Here is a 23,610-nt window from a genome sequence, read left to right as displayed (position 1 = left end):
AGTCATCCATCAGTTTTAAACTTTCAATGTCTAAATATAAAGATTCGGCAATGTAAATGAGCCAGCTGCATTTTTACACAGAGTATGAATTGATGAGTTTATGAATGAGTGAAGTAATGGAAATAACAGCAAGTGTAAGATTATTCTCGCCCATTTTAATAGCCTAAGCCATATGTCAGTACCTTGGAGAGCTTCCAATTTTACGCCAACGCTCCCCTACGTTCTCAGAAAAGACAGGTTTTCAATCGCCAAAGGAAAATAGGAAGCATTGTACATTGATATGTTCCACGATTTTTTGAAACCTAAAAGGTTATTTCATTTTTCATTTTCCTACCTGAAAATGGACTTCCTTTTTGCCCCATTTAAAATAAAACCGCCCATGGTTTGTGATCTTGTGAAACTTTATTTAAGCATCTTTATGGTATTTTTTTCCTATAGGAAACATTTCTTTGCCACGTCTGCAAACCAAAATATGCTTTTCCAAGGAGCTTCTAAGAGAAAATCAGCTCTCCCTATTTCGAGTGGTTTTTGTTCATTGGTAAGACCTATTTCTGAAGACATCATGGAAGCAAAGTGTGGGTCTCCACAGGTGTAGCCAGGAGCTGCCCCACCGCAGGAGGGAGGCCCCTCCACGCCCTGCCGCGCACGCGCACGCGCTTCCCGCCCCCACCTGACCGCACCTGCCAGGTCACAAACCCCTTTCCACCGGCTCGCGCTCCCTCCCGGAGGCTCAGTCTTGTCTCCTGTTGATTGGTCGGAGCCCAAGAGGGCGCGTCCAATCAGCAATCCCTCCTGCGCAACCTACGCCCGCTCTTCCCGCCCCTCTGGGGCCCGACCTTCTTTGTGACTGGTGCGCGCGCAGGCCACTCAGCGCGGCGGGAGAGGTGTGCAGGGGCGGGGCGCAGGTGCGGCGGCGCGGCGGCGGGGCCGCGAGGCGGGCGGCGAGGAGGGGCGCACCGGCGACGGCGGCCGAGGCCTGGCGCGGAGCGGCGCGGGGCGGCCCCCGAGCTTTCCCGCGGCGAGCAGGTGGTCCACGCCGCGCCGCAGCAGCGCGGCGGGGAGGGCGGCGCGGGGGACGGCGGCCCGGCCATGGAAGAGACGCGGCCGCCGCCGCAGGCCGCGCTGTCGCTGTGCGACAGCCTCGTCATCTGGGTGAGTACGAGGCGAGGCGAGGCGCGGGGCCGGGCGAGTCGGCCGGCCGCCCGTCTGTCCCCAGGTGAGCCCGAGGAGCGGCCGGGCCGCGCGCCCCCGCGCCTGCCGTCGCCCTCGAGGCGGGAGTGCACCTGCGGGTCGCGCGGCAGGGGCGTGCGCGGGTGCGCGGGGTGGAGGAGCTCCAGGGGGCGGGGGAGGGAGGCTCGTCTTCCCGCGATCGTGCTCCTAACGGCTGGGGCTGGAGCCGAGCCCCCGTCCCCTTTCCTGCCCCCTGGCCCGTTTTCTCCCTGCCCCGCGCCCAAGCCTGGATCGCCGACCCTCTCGCCTTGTGTCTGCTGAACGGCCTGCCCAGGGGACCTTTGTGCCACTTGGGAGTGAAGACCCCCTCCGAAACCGCCCTCCCACCCCAACCACCTTGCTCTACTTGGACACAGGTGGCGAAGAGCTGGTTTTAGTTCCTGGATCAGTGGTTCTCCAGGACCCTAGGACATCTGAATTTGGAGATGCCTCTTAGCAGATATGTTTCCACGTATTTCCTGCATGGAGAAAAAGATTTGTTGGGAATGGGGCTCATAGTCCCTTTTTCTCGCTGGTCCCCCTCCCCGTCCAACGAAGAAACATTTTTGTTCAAGAAAAAGACTTGGTATTTTCGTTAGCGCTTTATCCGTGTTTACTATTTTTGTTAATTTGTGTTGGGTTTGGACAGGAAGTCAGTCCCCAGTATTCCCGTCAGCAAAATGTCGTCTCACCTCTTGGAGGTGCTCAGCGACCAGGGAGCTGGCACTCAGGTGTGGTTTCTGAACCATGATGGGCAAGGTTGGTGCTCAGTGGCCCGCACAGTGCTGTTGAGGGTGCCCATCTGCGAACCACTTGTTTAGTTGCATGTAGGAGTGTGCGCAGAATGGAATGTAAACAGACTGGTCAGCGGCGGTAATCGGTTGATAAGATTTCCCAGTGATCTCCTACCATGTGTAATTCAGAAGGATGAGAAATCAGGGGAGGCTCTGTCAGTGTACGAAGTCTGTTGGAAATAACCGTAATTTAAAGCAGCTTTCACACTTCGGAGGAAAATAGCTTTTGCTTTAAGTGGAATGCAAGTATCTAGGGTTTCTGAGTGAAAAGCAATTACAGGTCACCTGTACGTTCATTTAAAATAAGTGTTAGGGGTTAGATGCTGTGTTTAAGACTGTCAGGAAACGAGGCAACATTATTTTTAATGTGTTAAAACAACTGACGAATTAAATGGTACACCCTAGTCTGTTGCTCTGTTGCTCTGACTTCATAGTAAACTTGGTCTTCGTGGTGACTTATGTATGAGGTGGTGGAGAAACAGAGGATGTTCTTGGATTGTATTAGTACAATGTTTTAAAATGTTGTGTGATTATGTCTGTTCTTTTAACCAGTATTGATTGAATTCCTGCTTTGTAGAAGGCACTGAGAAAGACAGATATCCAGAATAATCAAGGAACTTTTAATTTGAGTTGGAGTTACAATGGAAGGCAAAATTCCTTAAAAACTGCAAAAATGTTATAAACCAAATCATGAGGAATCATAGATGACAGCGTAGCATTGGTTTTTACTTCTCCATTTCTCTGCCAGGTTGCTGAAAACACTGGAGAAAATGAAATTCTTGTGTTGCCTCTACCACTGCTGCGACAGCGGCATTCCCTTGTTCCCATGACGCTGCCCAGCTTTGTGACTAAGAGTAACCACAGTTCCTCACGCATGTCTCCCTGCAAGCCTTTCTTACTACCCTCTTCCAGCCCCAAACTCTTCTCCCCCTCAGGAAAATGGCCTCCCCCTTGTCTTTGGCTCTGGCTCTAGATCCCATCCCTTCTGCATTTTTCTGTCATTTATCCTCTCTCTGTATTTACTTCTTCCTCTCAGTTGGCTCCTTCCCCTCTACATGTAAATCTGCTCAGATCTTCCCCAGCTTAAATGAAAGAACAGAGCCAGGACTCCTTATTAAACCACACTGCATTTCTCCTTCCCAGTCAGATTTCTTGAGGGTCTTTTATACTCACCCTTCATAGTTCCTGAAGCTTCATTCACCCCTCAACCCACTGCACTTGAGCTGCTTTTCTCTAAGGCCTTCACTTACTTACTGGATTTGGTAAACTGAGAACTGTTACATTATCCTTGTCTTACTCGTTGGTTCCTTTCTGAAATTATCTTCTGCCTTAGTTTCCTGAGGGCTTGTCTCTTGGCTTTCCTTTACCTCTGGATGATTCCCTGGACTTTGCTGTCTTCTTTTGCCTTTGCCAGCCACTGCTGTGTTGATGTTGCCCCACCCCCCCGACTTTCTCCAGACTCCCCTCATGCCACCGTGCTCACCATGCTGCGCCCACTTTCTGTGTCTTGAGTAAGTTAAGCTTTTTATATATACATACACACCAGAGCTTTTATATTTCTCTTCCGTCTACCTCGAATATTCTTCTTCTAGTTCTTCCAGTGACTAGCTTCTTCTCACCATTCAGTTCTTGGGTCTGTTGTCATCTTTTAGAGAGACACTGTGACAGTGAGTGGCCTACCTGTCCCCCACTCCTGTCCCATTGTAACCTGTTAGCCCTTTCTGTTGGGTCTGTAACACTTAACACTTTCTAAAGTCATTCCGTTTGCTCCTTGGCGTCAGAACCCTTGTCTGACCTGTTTACTACTCTCTTCTCGGGAACAAGCCTGGCTAGGGTCTCCAATACAACCTGAATCAAAGTGGTGATAGTAAATATCCTTGTCTTGATCCTGACCTCAGAGACCAGTATTTCACCATTCAGTATGTAGGTTGTTGTAGATACCTGGAGTGAATTTTTAACTATATCGTAGAGGATTGATGAATTTCAGCAAATAGAAATCAAGAGAAGTGAGTTTTCCAGACACAGGGAAGAATCCCTAACATTAATGTAAACGGTCTCCTTGGGCAGTAGATTGAAAGGAGATAGTGGGAGACTCGTTTGTCATGATATCCCCCGTCTCTTAATGTGCTCCCTGCCATGCTAAGTAATGTGACGTGTTGAGGGGAAGTAGTAGGACAGATAAGATTTAAAAGTTATGATGGTGCCAAAGTATGGAGGTGAGAAGCCATGAGAAAAAGTTGGTTAGGTGAAGAGCTGCCCTTTTGGCAGTCTTTAAAAGGTTATATTTTATGATTTGGAACTCATCTTAAAATAATTTTTAGAAATGTTGTACTGCTACTTAGCAAAAAATTTAGGGCTGATGGATAAAATTGGGCATCCGTGGTGGAGGGAGTATGAGAGTTTGAAGTATTTGCCATGAAGATAAATGTAACTCTTCTTCTTGGCTCTGTGACATTTGGAGGAAATGGAAAATCTTTGGACTTTACTTTCACCAATAAAATCAGAGATTGGACAAGATTGTTTTTAATGGTTCCTTTGTTTTTTGCATTCCTTGACTTTGGCACACAGGTGAAGAAAGACTAATACCAAATATATGCCCAAATTAACAAGAAACATTAAAGGCTGAATCATTCTTATGAAGATCTTAAAACAGTGATCTTTGTGAAATGAGCAGCTCGAGGAGGAGAGTATGAGAAGAGCGTTGACCCAAGCTTGAGGTTTTCTTGGCTCTCAGTTGTGAAAAACCCCTTTTCTTCCTTGATTTCTGTGACATTTATATTGAAGCAGTTCAGAAACAGCATTTCCACATTTCTGGTTGTTCACGGTATTTAAAAATAAAGAAGAAAATAAGATGGTTATTTGCCAGAACACTGTGTTTAGTGATGGAAGCCCTGTCTGTTCTTGTTGGCTTGCCTGCTGAAAAGTTTGTGCCTCTTCATGTCTGTGAAGAGTAGTGTGGAAGAATACATTTCCTTTTGTCCCTCTGCTTTGGCTTCACTCCTCCCATTGAGCTTTTTAAATACTCACTCTTGATTATAAAGCCTTTCAGTTTAGCCAAATGAAATTATATTCTCTGTTACGTAATTTGTTTTGCAACTAGTTTGAGAACTTCCAAAGACACTCCAATTTCCATGGCTGTGAGAAGGAGAAACTGGTCTTAATCTGGGCATGGTGGGCAACCAGGCAGCTACTTAATATATATATATATATATATATATACTCCTTTTACATATTTATTTACTATTTTGCCTAATATTATGTGCTCTGAAATTGTCCTTTTTAAATCACTAATCATACCCAGTTTGTAAAAAGTTGATGTAAAGTGTAAGTAGGAAGGGTTGAGAAGTGGAAGCCACAGTTTAACTGAAACTATATGATTATCTTCCTTTTTTTTGTTTATTGAGGTTATGATAGTTTACGACATTGTGAAATTTCAGTTGTGCATTGTTGTTTGTCAGTCATCTTATAGGTGCACCCCTTCACCTTCAGTGCCCACCCCCCGCCCCCCTTCCCCCTTGGAACCACTAATCTGTTCTGTTTACCCATTCGTTTGTTGTCTTCCACATATGAGTGGAATCATATAGCATTTGTCTTTCTCTATCTGGCTTATTTCACTTAACATAATACCCTCAAGGTCCATCCATGTTGTGAATGGGACACTTTCATCATTTTTTATGGCTGAGTAGTATTCCATTGTATATATATACCATATCTTCTTTATCAGTCTGTGGGCACGTAGGTTGCTTCCACGTCTTGGCTATTGTGAATGATGCTGCCATCAACATAGGGGTGCATAAGTCTCTTTGAATTGCTGATTTCAAGTTCTTTGGATAGTGATTATCTTCCTTTTAAAGATGCCCCAAACTGTGGGGTTTCTCTTCCCTGTACATCAACCCACTTGCAAAATCCTTCCTATTTTATTTTAAATATTCCATGAGGTTACTCTGTCCTCTCAGTCAGCATTACCCTAATTGTCTGTAAGCTATCTGTTTATGAGTGAGACCATTATTAACAAGCCTTCTAACTGACTCAGGCCTAAAGCCTCTCTCTGCTGCTCCCTGCGTCCCTGTCGCTGCCGTCCAAAGCACACTAAAGTGCCACTCTCTGCCTTGCTGTTCTGCGGTGCTTCTTCCTCACCCAGAGCACTAGTCTAAAGAACTGATGTGCATAAGAATCCCTTAGGGGTGTTCTGATTTAATGTGTTTGGAGATCCTGATACATGTTCTTAGGCCCCACACTTTGAGAAACCCTGACTCATAGCTAATGTGCTAACAGCTATTGAGCTTGTACCCGACACCAGGCACTGATCTAAGTACACTATGTTTGCTAATTCGTTTAATTCTCAAACCATCTTGTGATGTAGAAACTATTCTGCTGTTTCCCATAATACAGATGATACTGTTAAGGGTAAGTCCAAGCTTCTTGCCGTGGCCTTCCAGAGTGCTGACCCTGCCTTTGTTTTTAACCCCCTTGGTCATCAGGCCTTCCCTGTCCATCCTTGCGCTGGGAATCCAGTAATACTGAGCTGCACGTTGTCTGAAATACCATCTCTTTTCATGTATTTGTGCTTGTATCATGTTCCTATTTCCTGAAGCTTCTTTCTCCTGGCCTTTTCTTTACTCAAGATCTTCCATTCAGAAATCATCTCTGTGGGGCTGGCCCTGTGGCCAAGTGGTTAAGTTCGCGCGCTCTGCTTCAGCGGCCCAGGGTTCCGCCAGTTCGAATCTTGAGCGCAGACGTGGCACCGCTCATCAAGCCATGGTGAGGTGGCGTCCCACATGCCACAACTAGAAGGACCCACAACTAAAAATACACAGCTCTTTACCCAGGGGGCTTTGGGAGAAAAAGGAAGAAGAAAATCTTAAAAAAAAAAAGAGAGAGATCATCTCTAAGTCTTTCCTAAGTACAGTCCCCAGTTAGACTAGTTGACTCTTGTATATTTCAGAATATTTTGTGCCTACTGCAGTCATGAGACTAGAAATGGAATTCTCTAGAAATGATTTGTGTCTTTTTCTCTTCTCCTTAACTCTTGATTGAAGCTACTTGAAGGTAGAAACCTGGTGGTTTTCCTTTGTAGCTCCATCCTGTGCTGCACTGCTCCACGTAGAGTAGGGGTGTGGGAAGGTATCTTTGTGCACTTTGAAAGTAACTGAAGCTAGATTTAGTTTCTCCAGTCTCCAAAAGGTCATTCCTCCATTCTGTATTAGGATAATGGAGACAGATTTGTAGAATCTCGTAATACACAGAACCACTAAAGGTGAATTATGGTGGCAGAGAATTTTATTGGATTAAGATAGTTAAGTGGTAAACTAAGGAATTATAATTGAATATTAAAGGAGATGAATATGTGTAGGAAAAAAGGATCGTAGTTTATTTAATTTAGATACGGGTTGAGCTTAGATTTCTAGAAAGTATATGATCCATGTTACTTCTTTTGTACTTTGCTTTTTAAAAATTCTTCTGTCTTATATTTGATTATTAGATGCCACCATTACACTTCTCTTTTTAATATATACATGAATATTTAACAAATAAAGATTTTAAAAGTTAGTAATACCTAAAGCCAAACTAGACAGAAACAGCTTGACAGGGTGGTTGGGCGCTGGCCCGTTCATGCCCTAAGGCTAGGTGTTGGGCAGCAGGCAGAGGTCCTGCTGTCTTTTAGAGCTCCTTGACACCTAGTGTTAAGACTTGAACTGCTAGCCTGTGTTTTCCTACCGAATCATGTGAGTGAAATTTTAACTTGCAAATGTTATCTTAAAGTTCTTTTTCTGATGTTATTCTAACAATAGACAAAAGACAGACTATTGCTATCTTAAGAGTTCTACATGTGGCTTTCAGAAATTCTGAAGTACTTCATACATGACATCAATATATTTGACTTTTTAGGTAAAATTTTTCATGATTTTATGAAATGTTAAGTGTTTATTTTTATAAAAATATTACGCAGCCATAGAAACTTATTGGTACAGTTTCATTTCTTTGGCAAGGTCTGAATTTAAACAAAACAGGACAATTTTTAGCTATTTTTCTCTTTAATATTCAAGCATATATGTATATTTTGCAGGAAGGTAATGCTACCCTCTAGGTATAAAGAGGTGGTAAAGTAATTTGCTTTATGTCGTTTTAGCTGCAGACTTTCAATACTGCTGCCCCTTGTCAAGATGTCAAACAGCTGACTAATGGAGTTGCCATGGCACAAGTTCTTCATCAAATGTAAGTGGTGGTCCAGACTCTTCCTGAGTAAATTGTAAACCCAATACTGAGAAAGAAAATTTAGACTTGTATTCTAAAGGCTACTGAAACTTTATTCTATTCAGTGATGACAAGCATATGGTACCAAGGCGTTCTTGCAGCTAGGGAACTAAAAATAAGAAGTTCATCATCTGATTATTTCTTGCTGTTTATAGAGATACGTCTTAATTAAATGAGCAGTCAGGATTCTTATCTATTCAAGAGATGTTAATTTTGAACTTGTTCTGGTCATATTCACAAGTTATAGTAACTGGGAAAGAAACAGGTTAAATGAATTTTACAATTGCTCATAATGTCTCCGTCAGTTATGCTGTTGTCATTTTAAGGTATCAGTACACGGAGGTGATTATTTTAGAGATAATTGAAACATACTGGATTTGGAAAAAACATTAAATTTTAAAATCTGTATTTGAATTAATAGTAATTGTATGAATCTAACAATAATGAAATGATGTATAAATGAAATTTGAAGTCACAAATGCTGGGGAACCTTAACTAAAGTGATTCTGTTTGGGTTAGGCCTTTTTAATATAAGTTATATAATATCAAGAGTTCCTAAATCCATTATTTCCTAATTTTTGCCACACATGGTGCAAGCATTAGGATTATAATGTCTACAATATGAGCTGTACCCTTAGTAGGACAAACAGGGCCAATTCTGTAGTCATAATTTATTAATTAATAGTCATTGACTTTGTATTATCTTACTTTCATGATAATATAATCTTCAATGAGACCGGAATCCTCTGTCTGCTACGTTGTTTCATAGTCAGAGACAGTTTATTTAATTGTTGCCGTCGTTTTGTAAAGCTTTCTTGTGATTGACATTGAGAACTCTGTAGATGGTTAGCAAAAATTCTTTACCACTCTTAGAAAAACACCTTAAAGCAATATCAAAATCCTAATTACTTGGAATCTTTAAAATGATCTAATTTGAATAGATGTTTTATGGTTAACTCAAGATTAACACTTTACGAGACAAACCTAACATGTTAACATTTTTGGGGGGCAGCTATTCTAAAATATGCCTTCCTCCCCTGTTTTCTTAAAAATGTTTCTTAAATATTTTATTTATGTATACCCTGATTGGTTTCAAACTGATTTAATTGGTCAGAGCCACGTATTCTGAACATGGTCCGTTCCTGGTGATTTGGGGAAGCCATGGTTGTTTCTTGTTCTTAGAATGTACGCTTTGCCTGCTGTCACTGTGGTGTGTTGTGGGTACTGGTGTAGATGCAGCTACACTGTGGTTGGTATAGATGTCAGGCTGGTGTGTGTTCACTCACTTCAACAGTGCCATCCTAGGATGTCATTTATATGCATTGCGGTGGCTTTAGTAGTTTTGTACCACAATACAAGAGACCTGTTTTTATTATGATACAGCGCATATGGCTCTTTGCCCTCCTATAAACTAGCACCATGCCTGATGTTTAGAGTCGGGTCAGGTCAATTTTAGTTAAACTGTATCCCTTACCACCATCTTATTTTTCCATAAGCTGTTGGATTCTCCCGTTACTGCTTATGCTCTCTGTCTCTGATTTTCTTTTTAGTCTCTCTTTTGGATCTTACTGTCTTCTGATAGTTTTTCTGCAGGAATAATAAAATAGCCAACCAATCAGAAAGCTCTCTTTCTTCATAAAACAAATGACAGTGACCTAAAATTGAGCCTAAACCTCTTTTTTGTTTTGTTTGCCTGTTTTTGCATGTACTTAGATGTCCAAACCTCCTTATCATTTAAGGGCCATTTGAAATTTTTTCTTTTTGAACTGCTTCCAGTCTTGCAGCTTTTCAGAAGTCTGGATCCAGATGGTGGCACCTGTAGCATACGTTTGTCCACCACTTGGGTCACCGTATCATATTCCTGCTAAAAGGGCAGACTTTACCATGTTTCTTTGAACAATTCTAAGCACTTTATATATGTTTCAATTTACTGTGTATTACACTTATGGCTATTGTGACTCACATCAAATCACATCAAAGTTGTTAAGGTGAGACGGGAAACTTTGCTTTTTAAGGAATTGGCAAAGTTTAACAAATAATTCTTTCATTATTTACCTGAGGCAGGTATGCTTGTAAATAATGAAATCTTAATAATCAGTGCCCAAACTATCTGACTTAGACACGGGGAGTCATGGAGTTATTGCTGGGGTTCTACAATTCCTTAATTAGCTTATAGTCTGAATACATAGTATGTATGTCTCTTTTATAAATGTATGTAGAAACTGCTGTTATTTAAAAAACACATGGGGAAAAACTATAGCTACAACTGTATTAGTTTCCTGGGGTTGCCATAACAAAGTGCTACAGACGGGGTGCTTAAAACAACAAAAATGTGTTCTCTCCCGATTCTGGAGGTTAGAGGTCCTAAATCAAGGTGTTGCCTGGCCGTGCTCCCTGCAGAGCCCTTAGGGCAGGGTCCATCCCTGCTCCTTCCAGCTTCTGCCAGCCCAGGCCTCTCTCGGTTTGTGGCAGTGTAACTCCAGTCTGTGTCTCCGTGTTCATGTGGCTGTCTTCCCTCTGTGTATCTCTGTGTCTCCTCTCCTCTCAGAAGGACACCAGTCATGTTGGATTAAGCCAATCCTAATTTAGGATGACCTCATCTTACTTAATTACATCTGCAAAGACCCTATTTCTAAAAAGGTCACATTCATGGGTACCAGGGGTTAGGCTTGAACATATCTTTTCAGGGAACATAATTCAACCCACAACAATTATAAATAGTGTTGTCACTTCCCCCAAAAGAAATGCTTAGCTCTGTCCCTTTAAGCATCAGAGAACTTACTCTGCTTTTTTATTGTCTTTGACTAGACATTTTCACAAGAGGGAAAAGAATGAGACAGAGAATATAGAATATTCAGAGACCTCAAGTATCGTGCACTTATTTGTTCATTCATTCAGCAGATATTTGAGGATTTAAAATGGTAAATCACAATAGCCAACATCTGAGTATTTACTGCATATAAGACGTTGTTGTTGACCTTATCCATGTGATTTCATTTAATTTTTGCTGCTCTCTGAGGTAGGCCTTATTCTTATCCAAAACTTAGGGATGAGGAAACAGGTTTAGAGGGCTGAAATGACTTTCGTAAAATCAAGTAATGAGTACACAGCAGAGCCGGGATGTGTGTCAGGTGACTTGACTCTGAAGCTCGTCCTCCCAGTCAGCTGTAATCATTGAAATCTGGTGTCTGGAACCCCTCTGGATAGATTTGTACTTTGGGGTCTTAATAAATGAAGGGCCAGATGTGCGTGTCCAAAATACAGATCACAGTTTGATGAGTTAAGCACAAAAGGCCTTTCGATTATTCAAGATATTCTTGAAAATTCAAGAATAGTGTCAGAGTGTCCATTGAAGCGACATAGCTATGTTGTACATAGTGATGAGTAGCATTAAGTACTACCTGTGTTTACTTGGTAATGTTGTTGAAGACAAATGCCATAGTGGAATTAAAAAATAGTCATGTAGTCATTCCTACTTAGTTTTATTGGAAAACAGTTGGATCATATTTTGTTTCCTTAGTCTCATGTCCCATTCTTATTTGGTGTCCCTTGAGTTTCACTGAAGTTCTGGAAAATATAACAAAAGGAGCTAATTTTGGGGGCCAAGAGTCTAGCAAAGGCATGCAGATGTGGCAGTGCAAGAAAGTAAAAGATGTGTCAATAGAGTTCTGAGGTTGGATGTCAAGTTTAACAGCGGGAAAGATTGACTACTGTTATACTTGTTTGAGAAGGATGAATTTGTTTGTAAGAAAGAAACCAGGAGATATATTTTTGTGGAGAAGTTAGATAGCATTTCTCAGTTAGGGTATTATGGGCTGAATGTTTGTATCCCTTTGAAATTCATGTGGTGAAGCCCTGAACCCCAGTGTGTTGGAGATGGGGCCTCTAAGTGAGCAAGTAAGGTTAAATGAGGCTTAAGAGTGGGGCCCTGATCCAATAGGATTAGACTCCTTATAAAAAGAGACATCAGAGAGCTCAATCTTTACACACATACAAAGAAGAGATCTTGTGAGCACACAGCAAGATGGAGCAACCTGCACGCCAAGAGAAGAGTCCTCAGAATGAACCAGCCCAGCCAGCGTCTTGATCTTGGGTTTCCCAGCCTCCAGAACTGTGAGAAAGACATTTCTGTTGTTTGAGCCACCCAGTCTGCATTTTGTTACAGCAGCCTAAGCAGACTAAGACGTAAGGCTAAAGTTGATTTGAAATGGAAAGGAAGACCAGGATGAATGTAAGACAAAGGGAGGAAAAACTAGAAGAGGCTATCTCTAGATCCATTTTCTAAGGTGAATTACAGTGTGATTGTAGAATTATAGAATCATATGTGAAGGTTCTTTTTTAGAGTCAGTTGGAAGAGTGGTATAGTAGTCAGTGTCCTCCATGGACATCCGCATGGGAAAAAACATAAATCTAGACACCGACCTCACACCTTACACAAAAGTTAACTCAGAATGAACTGTACGTCTAAATGTAAAACTCAAAACCATAAAACTTCTAGAAGATAATATAGGAGACAAGGTAGGTGACTCTGGATGCAGCGGTATTTTTAAATACAACACCAAAAGCATGATCCATGAAAGAAAAAATTGGTTAAATTGAATTTCATTAAATTTAAAAACTGCTCTGTGATAGATACTTTTAAGAGAATGAAAACTCAAGCTACAGACTTGGAGAAAATATTTGCAAGACACATATCCAATAAAATACCTGTATCCAAAATATACAAAGAATTCATAAAACTCAACAAAACAACCCAATTACAAAATGGGCAAAAGATCTGAACAGAAACCTCACCAAAGAAGATATACAGATGGCAGATAAGCATGTGAAAAGATCCTTAACATCACGTGTCAATAGAGAACTGCGCATTTAAACAAGAAGAAGATACCACTACAAACCTATTACAGAGGCTAGAATTTAAAAAACAAAAAACTCTGACAATACCAAATGCCGACAAGGATGTGGAACAACAGAAATTCTCATTCATTGTTGGTGGGAGTACAAGATGGTAGTGCCACTTTGGAAGACAATTTGGCCGTTTCTTACAAAATTAAACACCTACGATCCCATCTGGCAATGACGCTCCCAGAAATTGATCCAAATGAGTTGAGAACCTACATCCACATGGAAGCTGCACGTGGGTGTGTACAGCAGCTTCCTTCATAATTGCCAAAAACTGCTACCTGGGTGCCTAGTATGACATATTTAGTAAATGATTGTTGAAGATGTTAATAAGTAATTTATTATGAGAAATTCCAAAAGAAATCCATAGGAATATCAAAAAATTGAATGGGTTCAATTACATAATATTCACTATTCTTATTAAGGACAGGCTTTAAGATATAAAATAACTTTATTGATTAAGTTTGGCATTTTTCATGTAATAAAAATGCTTTAATGTTTACCATTTCTGTTCTTGTTTCAGTGATGTAGCTTGGTTCAATGAATCTTGGTTAAGCCGAATTAAAGAGGATATTGGTGACAACTGGAGAATAAAGGTATGCAGAATGAATGGCAGAAGCACTTGATCTAGTCAGTGGTTCTAAGATTAGCACTAAACTCAACTAAATCTTTTTTTCTTTTACTGACTTAAGGGTGCATTTTATTATGTATGGTTTGAGTTTTGACACTTGTGTATGTTCTTATGTCACTACTATCATAATTAGATAAGGAATATTTCCATTAACCCAAAACACGCACTTATGCCCCTTCCCAGTCAATCCTCATGCCTAACTTGGCCCCAGGTGGCCACAGATGTGCTGTCTGTCACTATAGATTTCTTTTCTAGAGCTCCGTATAAATGGAGTCAGGAATCATGTTGTCTTTGGTACTCGGTGTGTCTAGCGTCTTTGACTCAGTGCGGTGCCTCTGAGACTCATCCACGCTGCCTGTGCTAGGAGTTGTTCCTGTTTTGCTGGGCAGTATTTCATCACATTGATGTACAATTTGCTCAGCCATCACCTGTTGATGGATGTTGAATTGTTTCTGTTTCCTCTCTCTTTCCTAATATTGGTAATTTATGTCTTTCATAGTTTATTCTTGGTAAGTCTGGCTTGATGTTTTTCTGTTTCATTGATGTTTTTTCAAAGAACTATCTTTTGTTTTCTCTTTTATTGATTTCCTCTCTGACCTTTGTTGTTTCCTTTCGTCTCCTTACATCTGCTCTTCTTTTTCTTGCTTCAGTTGTGGGTCCCTTTTTCCTGATATTAAGCATTGCCTTGGTCACGTTAGACACATTTTGACATACTGTGTTCTTATTTCATTCAGTTCAAAACATTTGGTAATTTCTCTTGTGATTTTTCCTTTGATCCATGGGTAAATTCAAAGTAGGTATTTCAAATTCTAAATATTTGAGGATTTTCTAGGTACCTTTCTTTTATTTATTAATTTCTAATTTAATTCTCTTTTGGTTTGAGAACGTACTCTGTATTGAGAAATTCGTTTACATTTACTGAGACTTCTTTTATGACCTAACGTACAGTGTCCTGGTGAATATGCCATGTGCGCTTGAAAACATGTATTCTTCAGTTCTGTAAATAGAGAGTATGTCAAATTTGTTGATAGTACTATTTACATCTTTTATGTCTTTATTGATTTTCTGTCTGATTGTTCTATCAGTTAAGGAGGGAGGAGTCCTTAAATCTCTAATGATGATTGTGGATTTGTCAATTTCTCTCAATTCTGTTAATTTTAAATCATGTAATTCGAATCTCTGTTATTAGGTTTATACACATTAATTTTTTTATGTCTTCTTGATGGATGAATTTACTTATCATTATGGAATGTCTTTCTTTATACCTGGTAATATTCTTTGTTCTGGAGTCTAATTTGTCTGATATTAATGTAGCCACTCCAGTTTTATGATTGTTTTTTGTTTTAGTATATCTTTTTCTATTCTTTCAATCTCTCTGTGTCTTTATATTGAAAGTGTTTTATGTAGACACCTAATAGTTGGGTCTCACTTTTTTTCCAATGACAATATTTTTTTTAAAATCTTCCATTTCTTTTCATATATTCCTGTTTTCACTTAAATCCTTGAACATTTTAAACTAAGAGTTTTAACATTATTATCTTCTATTCTTTCATCTCTCGTTTCTGGGCCTGTTTCTATTGACCAAGTTTTCTATTCTTTATGGCCACATTTTCCTGCTGCTTCACAAGTGTAGTGACTGATTGAATGCTGGACCATGTAAAGTTTATTGTTGGGTGCTGGGCTTTGTATTCCTGTAAAGAGTGTTAGACTTTGTTCTTACAGGTGGTACTTGTGAATCAGGTTGATCCTTCAAGGTTTTGGGAGAGAGAGGCAGGTGGAGAGTTATTTTTTCTTCTAGGGCTAGGTTAGACCAACTACTAAGTTGTGACCTTTTTGGGATCTTTAGGGAATGCTTGTCTATACAACATAGTCTCCTCTGATTAGTGGGAATGTCAACAATTCTGGCCTTGTGTAATCTTTGGGAATTCTTCAGTATATAGTTCCTTCAGTTGTTCCTTCCTTGGAAATTATTTTTGTTTAATCTCATTGAGCTTTACCCACGCACATGCAAATTAGTGTTCAGCCAGAGTCAGAGGAACCACTCTGTAGATTTCTGGAGCTCTTTCTCTCATAGCTCTCATCTCTTCATTTGTCTGCCCTGCAAGTTCTGAGTATCTCTACCTTCCTGAACTTCTGATGTCTATCTCCTCAACTCAATGAGAACACCAGGCATTGTTTAGTTCCCCCGCCCCCATGCTGTGGTATGAAAATTGCATCCAGGGAGAGATCCTGGACTAGAGTAGGGCTCATCTTTTTTTCTCTTCTCTGAGAAATTAGGGTTCTATATTGCCTGTTTGCTAAAATGTGAAAACAATTGTTCCTTGTATTTTTTCCTGTTTTCCAGTTTGTGGCAGGAGAGTAGTCTGGACCCTGTTACTCACTCATGACTGAAGGTGGACATGTTCATAGCTAAATCTTTAATTGGTACTTGAATTCATTGTGACTCACTTTAAATAGAGTCACTCTGGTTAAACTGTAAGCATGAAGACATTTTTTTCTTTTACTCAAAGTCTGAGTAAAGCTTTGATGTTTAAAAGTTATGATGTACTTGTATTTGTAGAATTCTGATTGTTTATGTTGTCATTTTTATCAGGGGAAAGTTTTTGTCGTCTTTCACCTTGGCATATGTTTTCTTTTATTATTAATATAAATAATTTATTTAATTCTTATTCTCTTTCCCCATTAGGCTAGTAATTTAAAGAAGGTACTTCAAGGAATTATGAGTTATTACAATGAGGTATGAAAAATATCTGACTTTGTTTAAATACAAAATGCTATGTTATAGTTATATTGATGCTGAAAAATGGCGGCTTTTTGTTTACAACATTTTACTGGAATATAATTCATCATTAGAATAGGTTATTGTTTTTTGCCATTTTTAGAACACTCAAATTTTGTGAACATAAACAGGCTTAAAGTTAATACATTGATTTGTAAAATAATGTTGCTTCTATATTGATACTCTTTAGATTGATTGTTTCCTCAAATAGAATTACCTTCATCTTTATGTGATTTGATTGTATGGTATACTATATAGTAGACCTTATAATTAAATTGAAGTAATTTTCTATGTAAAGCATTATTTTGACATTTCTTTCCAGTGTAAAAAGCTGCAAAGATATACTGTGAAATTATGCTTGTGCAAGTGAACTGGGGGGAAAAGTGAAAAATGAAAGTAATATTAACATCACATTAGATAGTGCATTATTCAAGTAGTATTTTTTTTTTCTTATTCAGCATGATAAGTTTTCTATTAGGATTATTTGATATAAGAAAGTTTATTGCTTAATGTTTAGAAGCTTTGGTTTGGTTTTTGCTTTTAAAGAATTTGTTTCAATATTTTAAGTTGTCACACAATTACAATTTAATTTCTTCCAAGTAACTTTAAGACTGAAATTTTTCATTTCATTAATACCTAAAACTCATTTTGAAGCTTTTTTTAATGCCAAGAAAACTGTTTAATAAGCTAAAAAGAAAGATAAGGCCAGGAAACATTAATCCATCAGATTTGTTCATTTGTAAAAGTGTGGCTGTTTATTTTGTGGTTTCTGTTAAGAGATCATATGTCAAAATACTATGGCTATCCTTTGACTTAGCATCAATCTGTTTACTTTTTAGTGGAAAGACACAAGTTTTGTCATAATAGATTAGGACAAGGATTTCTTAAACACTCCCTCTCTCTGACAGTGGGATCGTAGACTATTTGGTGTAAAACTATTTTCGATGATTTTGGTTGGTTGCTCAAAGCTTGGGGAGGTTGCTCCAACTTTGCTAACTGGTTTTCTTCACTAACTATGGATTTGTCATTTGTTAATTCATTTGAGTCATTTCATGAACCTATTTATAGTGGATTTTCCTTGTAATAATTGAATGCAGTAAATTTGTAGCCTATGTACATGACTGATCTAATTTCCTGTTTCCATACTGCAGTTTTTGGGGCAACAGGTTTCTGAAGAACTTATCCCTGATTTAACCCAGATAACTGAATGCGCAGATTCTGTGGAGCTCGGGAGGTTGCTCCAGCTCATTTTAGGCTGTGCGGTCAACTGTGAAAAGAAGCAAGGTAAGTGAATTTCAATCATTTGAGGATATCTGCTTTCAGAATCAACCTCCATTTCTATAGAAAGTAGCATAAAAATGTCCTATTACAGGTCGGCAGAAAGCGCCCTGAAAGGTAAGCCAGGAGATCTGAGTTCTAGCGCAGTTCTGCCGTTAAAAAGCTGCACGTCTTCAGCCTTCTAGTTGTACCTGGGTTCTGAGATTCAGATTCAGTAGCTAAATACAATGTATTTTAGTTGAACTTAATGTATGGAGTGCTTAGGACTTAGTGGATATTCGGTAAAAATTACACTTCATCCCATACATAATGTGAGATGTAGAACCTTAGGTTGATCCGGATCTTTATAAACAACTATGCAGCAACTAAATTATAATGCAGGCATCTTCAGATGATGTTCTTCTCTTTTCAGAAGAATGCCTGTCCAGTGTAACCTGCAGATAAGCCAGTCTCATGATAGAAATGGAATTGGTATATAATTTGGTATATCCAAACACAGTGATTCGTATCCTGCTGAGTACAAAAAGAGCGTTTCTGGTAGAATGAAGTGAATTCTACCAAAATTCTGCTTCCCCTGGGGCTTGCATCAGTGTGGGTGGTGAGCTTTTTGATACTGATGTTTTTCGCGTGATTCGTCCAAACTTGGCCTTAGTGCATCATCTTTATAAGAGAATGTTAGGTGCTTAAGTTGGTAAAATGCTTTAAGCCAGGGCCTTAGAAAACACGTTCAGTGTTATCCAAGTAATGAAGAGAGCGTGTGAGACAGGATACCTTCAGTAAGAACAAGTTCAGGAAGGAGGAAAATAAAATACATGAAATTAGTTGTAGTTTATCAATAAAAAAGGGATTGGGCATCAGAAGACTTTGGTGTTAGTCCATTGCTTTCATTAACTAGCCCCTTTTTTCCAGGGCAAGTCAGTACTTTTCCATAGGCTTTTATTTCTCACAGATAATGTCAAAGATCTGTATGTTGGGTTTTCATAAAAGCAAGGAACATTTGCTCATGGAAAATTAAACTTTCTATAAATGTCTAATTACAAATTGGTAAATAGTAATTCATTTATAAATTAGCAATTTTCTATTATTGTGATCCTTTTTTATTTGATTACTGCTTTGTTTCTATTTCAATTAGTGATTATTTTCAGTATTTTTTTGTTTAATTTTAGCACGTTTGTCAGTTTTGTTTTTCACAAAGAACCAACTTTTGGCTTTGATTCTATTTTGTTTGTACTATTTAAGGTCTGTTTTTATCTTTTATCTCACTTCTTCTATTGTGAATTAATCAGTTTTTTCTATTTTAAGCTGTAAGTGACATTTTAAGCCATAATTTCCGTTAAGTTATGATTTTGTTGCCTCCTGCAAATTTTTGGTATAACATGTAGTATTTTCATGATTTAGTTCTAAGCATTACTTAGCAATTTTGTCCTCAGATTTTTTAAAGGAAATTTAATTCCTGGATACATAAATAAAAGTTTAGCAGGTAGTAAATATAAAGAAATAGTTTTATTTTCATTATTTAAAAGATCAGGATTATCTAATTGGATTTATTTTTGGAGGTATGAGTCTAGGTTTCCGACTTTTAGGAGGGAGCAGATAAATGAAGAGCAGCTTTTAGTAATTTAATTAAAATTTAAAGCCAAAACAGCTGCGGAATATAAACAACTTCCACGCCTTTAATGCTTTGCGGTGAGGGTTGACTTTCAAAATGATTCCGAGGTGTTGCTGTAGCTCAGTGTTGCAGGAATGAACTGGTTGATTACAGTACCCTGCTCATCTTGGTGGGGAAAGAGATCATTGTTATGAAGGTTTCAGCAGACCTGAAACACTCTGGTATCTAAAAACTTGTGTTACGGGAAAGCATTCTCTAGTTGTCTTCCCCTCCCCACCCCATAGCGCTTAGTGGTAGGTGCCTACCAGAGTCTGTCCAGTTCTTGGCTTGACAAATAAAAGAAAGATTAGAGAACTTCTAGATGTTTCCAGAAGAATCATCAGAACAATGCAACTTTTAGAAAATAATAAGTCCTGCAAATTTTGGGAAAATAGTTGTAGCTGGAGAACATGTAGCTGACGTGGATTTAAATCTGCAAATAAAGGTGTCGTGGTTCCTCATTTCTGACTGAGACAGAAGCAGCTTAACTTACTGATGTGTGTTTGTGGTCAGGCATAAGGCTCTCCTTGAGACGAAGCCTGGTGAATGCTGAACAGGTGTTTTCAGGAAGCTGTGGGAGTTCTTCTTTGAAAGCCTTCCTGAAATGAACTTCCCGAAATGTAGGTGGTAAAATGAAACTTCTGGGCTTAAGATTTCGGGAGTTCATTTAATACGTGTGAATTCATCCCATTACACTGAATATTTAACAAGAGGGAAGAAATTGTCGTAATTGTTTTAAGATTAATTGCAATTTCTTGTCTTTCTCTTCCTCATGAGAAAATGAGAGGTTTTCTTCTTTAAAATAAAATATTTACATAACTATTTTCAATTCTGTATATTTGTTTTCAGTGGACGTATTTCTTGTGGAAAAATAATCTACTTGCATAAAAACTTGTGGTAAATGAATTTTTATACTGTTAATTGAATGGCTGAAGTACTGTGGGTAAAGAGTAGTTTTTTTTCAGATCTGTTTTTTTTTTTTAAATCACAGAACATATTCAAAATATAATGACACTGGAAGAGTCTGTTCAGCATGTGGTCATGACTGCTATTCAGGAGGTAGGTTATGCCATGCTCACATAGGCATGGAAATCCTAAACCACGTGATGTAAAACTTTTCAGATAAATTTTATGGATGTGTATATTTCCGTTTGTGCAAACTTGCCCTTTGCCGCCAGCTTGCTTATCTTTAGTTATTGTCTCCCCTTTTCTTTTTTTTTCCAAATTACCTTAAAAAGACTTCAAGCCCAATTTTAGTACCTTTGCATTTTAAAAGATAAATATTGTCACGTTCCTTCAAATAACTTTATCTAAGCAGGATAAACAACCTCAGCCCAGATAGGCATTTTTGTTTCTTCTCTTTTTCTTGCCAGTTAGGGCAGTCAGTCCTCAAATTTTAAAGTATGTATGTGTCTCTCTCTCATGTGCATTTTCAGAATGTTAGAACTGTGAGCAATTTTGGTGATACTTAGGGTTTGGAGCCAGCTAAACTGGGTTCAAGCCAGACTAGTTATCGTTGCTGAACCATAAAGATTCAAAAACCGTATGGTGCGTGTCAAGTCTTGAAATCAGCCTGCCTGGCTGAGGTGAAGTGCCGTGCAGAGGAGACCTGAGGGGAAGCAGAGCGGGCGTCGGGAGGACAGACAGAGTTAGAAGGGGCATGACTTGGAGGGAGACATCACACGGGCCTTGAGAAGTCTCCATCCTCCGCATTTGCATTGTTGGTTTGAATCCAAAGCATCGCTGCCCAAAAATGAATCTGCCTTTCATATACAAAAAGTTGTTTTCCAGGATCTTTTCTTTCACATAATAATAGCTCCTGCTTTTAAAATGACTTCTCAAGTTAGGAATTTTACCATAGCACTCATATTTTTAAAATGTTAATTTATTTTATGGACGAATCATTTTTTATTATTTAATGTATTCAGTTTTATTTAGTAATTCATCTTTTAGAACTTGGATTGTAAGTTTTCAGTACACAAGTATTTTAAATATCTCTACATGTTTCAAGGACACTTTACTTATAATGTCCTCACTAATATCATGCTTGAACATTGTGTTATTTAGCTTAAACCTCTAAAAAATTTTTATTGGAATAATATTCTAAGGATCATCAAATTAAGACAAGGAAAAACTAAATATGAGCATTTTACTGCCCTTTCAAATAAACATATTTTTATTGCACAAATATCACTTTATGGTACTTAATTTTAATTTTACCATTTTAATTTCCTAGTTGATGAGTAAAGAAATACTGAGCTCTCCTACAAATGATGCTCTTGGAGAATTAGAGCAACAGGTGAGTATTTCAGTAAGTGAGGAAAATGTTGAAAACAGTCCCACAGTTCCCTTGCCAGTTGCTGTCATGTTATGGCTTACATAGGAGAGCATATACAAGATTATTTCCCTCTATGAAACGTAGACCTTTTTTCCTGCTGTAAGACCTCAATTGAATATTATTATGCCTTCCTTCATGAGTGCAAGTAGTGCCCTCCAGAGTTTCTGTGGTTATGTTCACAGTGCTGAGTGGCATTGAACTTCCCTTCTGACATTTGTGATACATATGTGGCCCATTCTATATGGTTATACAATTAAATAGTAGACAATTTAAAAACTTCTGTGAAGTTCTTATTTATCTAATAAGGTATTGTGATTTTTGTCCCAGTTGTGTCCTCTCTCCTGATGTTGAAAAAACAGCTCGACCGTTTGCCTGGTTTTATTGCGTGACTGATTTGCGTGGGGCAGGGGCAGTCTCCCCTGCGTGTGGCCCCGCCTGGGTGGAAGGGAAAGGGCATGAGGAGAAGCAGCTGCCTCCTGTGCTTTTCCTGTTACATTTTTGTGCATCTCTTTTTCCTGAGTGTCACCAGTCATCTCAAGTATTTCAAATTAAAAATTTTTCCTATAAAATTTTTATTTAAATTTAAGCATGCCGTGTTGTAATTTTTTTCTGTGATGACTTTAAGCAGTGCATCCTCTGCTACTCTTGTTTAAATATTTCAGGAGGATTTTCATAAAATTTTACTTCTATGGGAACTTAGTCTTATATGTTAATGAGACTGTGTAAACATTATTCACAAAGAACAACATATTAAGACCTATTTGTTAATAGGTAAATTTAAAATTCATTTCCAAGAATACTGTATACATATGTTTTGATAAAAGTATCTTTTTCAGTTTGTGTCAAAACAGATTTACTAAGAATTAGGGCATTTTATATTTCAGCTTAAGAGAGCCCTGGAAGACCTTCAGGAAGCACTGGCAGAAAAAGAAGAACTGAGGCAGCGATGCCAAGAACTGGATATGCAGGTGCGGGAAAGAGAGCTGAGCTGAGAAGGTTTCCTCTCTAAGTTCACGAGGGTTTCATTGTAATTAATTAATTGGCAAAGTGTTTCTGAGGTTGGGTTTCGTTTCATGGCGGGACCTTTAAAAGGATTCATTTTAGGTGTGAATATTCAAGCATGAATTTCATAATTATTTTTCTCTTAGAGTTAAAAATTGTTGGCTTAACTACTTCTTTGAGAAGATCATTCTAATTGTTGAATTTCAACTATTTATATGAGACCTTAGTTTTTTCTTTTGTCAAAAGGGGGAATCAGGGCCAGCCTGGTGGCGCAGTGGTTAAGTTCGAGCCCTCCGCTTCAGCGGCCTGGAGGTTGCTGGTTCAGGTCCTGGGTGTGGACCTGCGCACTGCTTGTCAAGCCATGCTGTGGCAGGTGTCCCACATATAAAATGGAGGAAGATGGGCGTGGATGTTAGCTCAGGGCCAATCTTCCTCAACAAAAAGGATTGGGGGCAGATGTTAGCTCAGGGCTAATCTTCCTCAAAAAAGGGGGGGCACTCACAGTATCTTCTTCATAGGATGTGACTATCAAGTGAGGTCATTTATGGAAGGACTTAGAAGTGCTTGACTCCCAATAAATGCCACTGCCAAGTTTGTTTCGCTAACATCTGCACGTGATCAACACGCGTATATAGTTCTTGTGTTCGTATGCACATACATGTTAACAAAATAAACGTGGCATGAAGGACAATAATTAATGGTTAAAGGGGTAGATTGTCAAACCAGGCTACTTGTATTCAGAACCTGGCCACGTTAGTAGCTGGTCGTATACTC

General features: G+C 39.0%; 1 protein-coding gene across 3 annotated transcripts in view; it reads left to right on the top strand.

Moving 5' to 3' along the window:
* The first annotated feature begins 875 nt into the window (after nt 1–875).
* HOOK1 (hook microtubule tethering protein 1) overlaps nt 876–23,610 on the top strand; it is a 63,586-nt gene continuing 40,851 nt past the window's right edge. Inside the window, exons 1-8 of one of the 3 annotated variants that reach the window (XM_023628714.2) lie at nt 876–1,152; nt 8,134–8,219; nt 13,684–13,756; nt 16,478–16,528; nt 17,722–17,854; nt 20,488–20,555; nt 21,733–21,795; nt 22,719–22,802. In XM_023628714.2, the coding sequence (XP_023484482.1) occupies nt 1,090–1,152; nt 8,134–8,219; nt 13,684–13,756; nt 16,478–16,528; nt 17,722–17,854; nt 20,488–20,555; nt 21,733–21,795; nt 22,719–22,802 (621 nt within the window). In that variant the 5' untranslated portion in view covers nt 876–1,089. Of the gene's footprint in view, nt 1,796–8,133; nt 8,220–13,683; nt 13,757–16,477; nt 16,529–17,721; nt 17,855–20,487; nt 20,556–21,732; nt 21,796–22,718; nt 22,803–23,610 lie in introns of all 3 variants that reach the window. The other 2 variants (XM_070247537.1, XM_070247543.1) reach the window with 2 other exon arrangements.

Source organism: Equus caballus, chromosome 2, assembly GCF_041296265.1.
Source record: "Equus caballus isolate H_3958 breed thoroughbred chromosome 2, TB-T2T, whole genome shotgun sequence".
Taxonomy (NCBI): Eukaryota; Metazoa; Chordata; class Mammalia; order Perissodactyla; family Equidae; genus Equus; species Equus caballus.
Note: the sequence above shows the minus strand (reverse complement) of the source record. Positions and strands in the feature narration are given on the sequence as shown.